Here is a 6,749-nt window from a genome sequence, read left to right on the forward strand (position 1 = left end):
GTTTACTCCCAGAGTCCCTGAACTACACTAATATTAGATTTGGAGGCACTGAGCAATATTTAACGGCAGAAAGGACACTTTGAGAAGAGATATTTTTATCAGTCTTGTGTGAGGGGGAACCCGGTACAGAATCTTTTTCAGAGGAGGGGGTTCATCAGAGTATTTCCAGACATCTTACCCATAAAGCTAGTCCTCTGGTCCCCGTGCCTCCAAGCTCTAAAGTCACCCCTGGCCCTGGGAGTTTTATCAGGCCTGCTTGCCCCTGGCTGTTATTCCATGTTGTTGGTAGCCTGAGGCTGGCTTTCTAATAGAGCGTGGATGGGCTTATTTAGGCATAGCCTCCATTTTACCTAGAGATTAGACCAACATTTTACACACTCCCTGTAAGATAATTGCTTCTCAGTTTACCATTATCGTTAACTGCGTGTTATAAATCTTATCGTATGAGAATCCAGACGTTGCGTCTTCAGAGCTGGGTTTTGTAAGAATGGAATATTGGGGTATCGAGGTCAGCCATGCTGTTCTTAGAAGTAACAGTTTCAAAAAGTAAATATTATTTCTGGTCAAATTTGAGTTTTTAAAAATGTCATCCCAGCTCCTATGGTTTATCTTTTCTCTTGGCAGGTCCTGTTAGCCTGAGCACACCAGCCCAGCTTGTGGCCCCCTCTGTTGTAGTGAGAGGCACCCTGTCTGTCACCTCCTCTGAACTGTATTTTGAGGTGGATGAAGAGGATCCCAACTTCAAGAAAATTGATCCGAAGGTGAGAAGATGAGGAGGGAAGGGGGTTTAATTTTTTTCTTATTATGGGATAGTGTATTCCACTAAGTAAGACTGGTTTTGATAAAAATCTCACAAGATTAGTTCAAAACTCTTGCTGAATTGCCTCTGCTTACTACAGGCAGTTTTCATTCTTAGCTTAAGATCTTTTACCATCTAGTTAGATTATTGAAGTTCATTTAAATTCAAAAACAATTTCCACTTAATTGCATTTATCATTAGTTCTTTGAGGGAAGGGACCTTAGGGAACATTGTCTATAAATATATTCTGCCTTGAAGGACCCAGAGTGAATTAAACACCGAAACTTCAGTGAGCTTGAGAGTAGAATTGTTTAGTTCAGCTCATATATTTTCTGGATACAATACAAATGTTTCATTACCTTTGCTTTGTCTCCATGGCTTCCTATTCTGTGGTGCACGCGAGCCTACTCTGCCAGTGTCTGATACCTCTGTTTCCCATTACCTGTGGTAGCTTTTACAAGGCACTGCATAATTTCCTATTCTTAAATGAAAATGTAATTTCCCCTTTGGAGGTATTTTGATTACTTTTCAGACCATGGCAATTTTGTTTTACTTAGAAACATTTCTGTTTTTTAACATAGTCATAAAGCCAAGCTAACATTGATTTAATAAAAGTGAGTGGTAGAATTTGTTCTGAGGAAACAATTTATTGAAAATGAACCAAATTCGTGCCCCATAGAAAGAGTAGTGGTTTAAAATGGAATAACTAATTTTACTTGCTATTGTGTGTATGTACACATAATATAATCACATTCTGAGTTTGTTCGTACCCTCGTCATGTGGAATTGTTAAATCTTCATGATTTGGAAGTATTTCTAAAATGCTCTTAAGGAAAATGTTACAGTTTTGTTGAGCTCTGCAGACAAATCATTTCTTGTCTTAATACATGTTTTCTTTGAGCACGTTGTTTCCACATTGCTGCATGTATTCAGGCAGGACTCGCTGCCCCGTGCGACAGGAAGGCCATGATAGACCTGGTTGCTGGAGTTAGATAATTCAGATAATCTAGTGAATAGAAAACTTGGATTCTGAAATTTTGTTGCCTAAAATGTTCTGTACTTGTCTCATGCTAAATTACCTGAAAATGTTATAATTTCATTAGGAAAAGGTTAATCAAATTACTGAAACTCTTTGATTCCTGATGGCTTCAGAATTAAAGGAGACTGATTTAATTCAGAAATTTTACTATGCTTTTGAAACAAACATAGTTTAAAGTCTAAAATATGATCCAATGGTGTTTTTAAAATTAAAACCTTTGTCAGCCTTGGAGATCAGATTCTTTGAAGTTATTTCCTTTTTTTTTTAAAATGGGAAGCCATAGCTTTTAAGATTTTCTTTTATTTATGTAACATAATTAAATTAGTTTTCTTTCACTGTTGCTTGTAAAATATAAGATATTTTGGCCTAATCGTGAAATTTGTCTTATACTGCAACCTTCCTATTCTCCAGACACCAAAATTCTTGGCAGTTCATATTTGAAAGTACTTCAGCCAATTACTGACAGAATCTTTGATTTTTGTATAGACATTGATGCTAAAAGAAATTTTTGTGTTGTAAATACTAACACTTTTCCTGACAATGACATTTTTAACATTAAAAATCTTTTGTAACTTGCGTTAAATAGGAAAGGAAAGATTGATATGGGGAATTTTTTTCTTGTCAAGACTTAATAACTTTTTTGTAAACTAGTTGAAATGTTGTTTCATGGTAGAAATAGTTTGAGTGAAAATAGTTATTTTAAGACAACATTTTAACCCTCTCAGGCAAATACCATGCCATAAGTGATTCATGTTCGCCTCAAGTAGCTTTTGTTTTCTTTGAATATGTTCTCAAAATTCAGACCATTTTTCTCAGAGGATAAAATGTTTTATTATTTAAAATAATTAGTAAGTGTACTGAATTAATGAATTTGTTTTATATTTACAGGAAAACACACACACACACACACACACACACACACACACACGGCAGTATGCACACTGAAAGGGCAAAGGTAATTTCAGAGTAGGTAGGTCCTAAGCTTGTCTTTCTGACACAGAATTATTTCTCCCAGGGCAGCCAGCCTACAGTTTATGCCTCTTCTGTCAAGTGGCCTGGGGCTTCAGAGCCCAGGAGTTTTCCTAGGGTTCAGTAATCTTAGTCCTCCGGTTCTTAGCACCACACACCCTCCCCCACCCAAACTTTTTATCAGAAAACCACTGTTTAGAATGTTTTCTTCTACATCTTCCATTTATAGATCTTCTGTAAAAATTAAAAAAATAGACTAACTTAACAAATAAAATGTCAATGTTAGGAGTAGCATTTAATATATCCTGTACTTGTACCTCACATTATCAAAGCTAAAAGAAGGTATGTGTCCTTTGGACATAAAGTGAACAAACCTGTTTCTTTAGGATATTTTCAGTTCTACTAATACCTTACATTCTGTATAGTATTTTATTGCATATAAAAGAAATCTTTATCAGAGCTGAAACATTGGAATGAGTCTGGGATTATTACCTGAGTAAAGCAGGGAAAGGAAGGTGCTTTCTTTATTTCTAATTTTTTTGGAATTATTTTTAGGACATAAAATACTATCAAGACATTCTTTCTATATAAGTAGATTCAAAATAGTTATTTAAATTTTATTAAAATGATCATGTTATTGCATTAATAAGCGAATCATTTAAAAACCAAAGTAGTACATGAATCTAAATTGTTCATATTGCCAGTTGCTAGGGGAGAGGAATAGTGTGGTCACCAGTTATTTATTTATTTATTTATTGGTGTAGTGGATTTACTTGCTAATTTTATTTATTTTTACCGTTGGAAACTTGAAGCAAACAAAAGAGTTGAAGGAAAAACATGAAATGATTTCATTATTAAAAACAGTTCAAAAACATTTCTTTTGCACTGGATTTTTAAGGACTTACAGCTTAATTAAAAAAATCCTAATTTATTATGTAGAGAAGTTTTACAAAGGCTTTTTTAGTATCTTAAACTTTAGGATAAAAACATGTTCTGTTTTCTTATTTTTAAGTATTACATATGGTTACTGATTAAGATCTACAAAACAAATTTACTTTATATTGAGTAAAATTCTTACTTTACTTTTTACCAAGGATTTTGTTGGAGATTTGTACAATTAATTCTCCAGAATATGCTGTATTTTAAACTTTGCAAATCAAAGCTCAAATGGAAGCTTCCTGCGTTTAGTTCAAGCTCACATCTTGTAAGATAGAAAGTGATCTCATCTGCCTTCATTCAAGAACAACCCACAAGCAGCCAATTACGATGTAAAGTAATATTTTTATTACTGGTTTACTGGTTTCAACAAGACATTTTAGGGCCAGGGTTAGAGGTGCAAGAAGGAGGGAGGGGCACATTGACATTGGCACTGAGACGCATTTCACATCAGTAAAACTTTGTAAAGAGAAATTTCACATATAGTTAAATAATTTTTTTTTCACTTGGTGACAATCATTCTAGCAATCCAAAAAAAAGGAAGGGGTGTAAAGAAGGAAAAGAAGGGAAACTACTATACATGGATTTGAAAAATGTACCTTGGGTTTCATTTTCTGTTGTTGGCAAAGCCCGATTGCTTCTTTTGTGTGATCTTTAAGTTCACATTGTTTGGAAGGAAACGATCACTTTTGTGCAAGAATGTAAATTTTTTTTGGTTGATTTGCCCTCTTTTGTTTGCTTCTTAATTGAGTAGGTCTTCCGTCTACTCCTGTTCTTTCAGGTGATTTCCATAAAAGTTTGTGTTTTAGAGTTTTTGCCGTTGTGTGTGTGTGTTCTGGGAGAGCATGCCCGTTTGTGTTGCTTTCCACCAGTCCGCACGGCACTCTATAGTTTGTCCAAGCTTTTGGGATTGGTGAGGATTTCCCTGGCCAACCTCCAGGTCTGCTTGGCAGCGCTCTCCAGGGCCGAGTGGGGCTTGCCCTGGAAGAGGTCGAGATTGGGCAAAAAGTAGTGAGGGCAGCGGCGGCACTGCAGGCAGGAGATGAGCTGCAGCAGGATGCCGTTCAGACGGTCGCCCAGGCAAGCCTCGTCCCAGTCCGTTTCCCTCGGGTGTTTCTCGCACTCGTACAGCAGCAGCGTCTTCATGTGGTAGTTATTGAGCGGTTGGCCCGGCAGCTCCAAGTGGCGGTCCCGCAGCGTCTTCAGCACCGAGAGGCACTTGTTTCTACAGCCGCCCATCAGCAAGCGGTTCTCCGCCTCACCGAACTGCAGCACCCAGGCGTCGCTTTCTGCGGAGCTCTGCTTGCCAGTTAGCGAGTAGCACTCCTTGGAGAGCAAGTTGAATCCTTCAGCCTTGACCTCTGCCACCCGATTGGGGCCGGGCCAGGGGATGTGGGGCATAGGCCACTGTGCCGCGCTGCGAGGCCAGATCCCGGTGCACTTGAACGCTGGAGTGATTTGCACCACGTAGCGCTCCCTGATGCGCAACTTGACCTCACTCGTGTCGGCGATCATCTTGACCACGTCCCGGTAGCTGCACTTGTCCACCGCCTGGGCGACCAGCGTCTGGAAACGCGAGCGGATCTTGCGCGCAGAGAGGTAGCCAGATGCTGTGATGAACTCGACCCAGAGAGACATGCTCCGCTTCCGCCCATCGCTTAGTTTGAGCACCGCACAGCCTGGCAGAGATCCGTCGTCCACGAAGTTGAAGACGCCCATCTGGTTGAGGTAGAGCACCACCTCGAACTCGGTGGGTGAGATGACCTCCAGCCCCTCATAGCGGGCGTCGATCTCGCTCAGAGAGCTGATGAAGCGCGGCTCCTGCACCTCCACTTCCTTCAGCACATCCGACACTACCTTGCAGACCTCTCGGATGGTCTTGGCGATCGCTGCCTTGCGCGCCTGGCAGCGCTCGGTGTAGTATTTATTGAGCTGGTAAACCAGCTTGGCCTGAGCGGCGATCATGTTGGGGCACAGGTCCGGGCTGTACACCGGCGTCTCGCAATACGTTGAGGGATCCAAGGCTCACGCACTGGTGGTGGCCCTGCGGCTGTGGAAAGGCGGTGCGTTCCCCCTGAGGCCCCAATTTCACTCTTGCTTTCCACCTGGGCTGACCGGCTGCTGATGTAGCCGGCTGGCCTTTCCTTTTCCCTCGTTGGAAATCTTTTTTTTTTCCTTTCTTGCGCAGAAAATTAGAAAGAATATGATTTTTAAAAGTACCAGCTGGCACTTTTTCACTTTCTTTTGATAAGTGAAATGAGGATAAATAAAGATGAAAAACTTCTTTGTGGGGGAGATGGATGAAATGGTAAGAGAGAAAAAAATTAGGTTACCAACAGGCTAGGCTTAGATGTCCTCACCAGCCACGATTGCTCAGATATCTGGAAATGAAGTCTTATAAGTGCCAAAGAAATTTTTAAAATAAGAGCAAAACATTCAGTGGTTCATCCTAAAATTTCTCTCTCGCTGGTAGGACGTTTTCACTCAGCGTAGGTGATGCCTTCCTTACCCTCCCCCAAGAGGAAAGTGCAGGGTGTAATTAATGCCCGGAGAGCCGCGAAGTACAGCTCAGGCCGCCGCGCACTCTGAGGTTTGCAGACGCCCCGCGGTCTCAGTGTGCTGGTCTCCTCTCTTCCCAGGGGTTGTGGCGTCGCAGTTTTCCAGCTTTCCTACTGGAGGCGTTGTTTGGACTGAGTTGGTTTGTTTGTGGAGGGTTCTTCCTTTCTCTAGGTGCAAACCGCTGCAAGTTGCTTGATACTCATTTCTGTCTCGTTATTTATACTTTTGGCCCTCGCAAAATCTATTTTAGTGTGACTAAGTCCTTGCTGACGTTGTCTCTTGTGCGCAGTCCTAAGGAGTCCGGGTTTTTTCCTCTCCTCTGGGTTGCTTGTGCAGACTCCACTTCTCCCTCCTGTCCTCTGTCCTCTGATACCTGCCCCCCACCTCTCTCTCTCTCTCTCTCTCTCTCTCTCTCTCTCTCTCTCTCTCTCTCTCTCTCTCTCTCTCT

General features: G+C 41.1%; 2 protein-coding genes across 4 annotated transcripts in view; one reads left to right on the plus strand and one right to left on the minus strand.

Moving 5' to 3' along the window:
* The window catches only part of Lrba (LPS responsive beige-like anchor protein), a 468,170-nt gene that overhangs the window by 260,187 nt on the left and 201,234 nt on the right, over positions 1-6,749 (plus strand). For all 3 annotated transcript variants that reach the window (XM_050158812.1, XM_050158811.1, XM_050158813.1), the window contains exon 40: positions 625-761. In XM_050158812.1, the coding sequence (XP_050014769.1) occupies positions 625-761 (137 nt within the window). The remainder of the gene's footprint in view (positions 1-624; positions 762-6,749) is intronic.
* Mab21l2 (mab-21 like 2) lies at positions 3,869-6,672 on the minus strand. Its single transcript, XM_050158821.1, has one exon. The coding sequence runs from the start codon at positions 5,705-5,707 to the stop codon at positions 4,628-4,630; it is 1,080 nt and encodes a 359-aa protein (XP_050014778.1). The 5' UTR covers positions 5,708-6,672; the 3' UTR covers positions 3,869-4,627.

Source organism: Alexandromys fortis, unplaced genomic scaffold (assembly GCF_014885135.2).
Source record: "Alexandromys fortis isolate MF-2015 unplaced genomic scaffold, M_Fortis_MF-2015_v1.1 scaffold_102, whole genome shotgun sequence".
NCBI classification, from domain to species: Eukaryota; Metazoa; Chordata; class Mammalia; order Rodentia; family Cricetidae; genus Alexandromys; species Alexandromys fortis.

What these genes read in the sequence shown, in the direction of transcription:
- Mab21l2 (XM_050158821.1), bottom strand. Translation starts at nt 5,707, where the DNA reads ATGATCGCCGCTCAGGCCAAGCTGGTTTACCAGCTCAATAAATACTAC.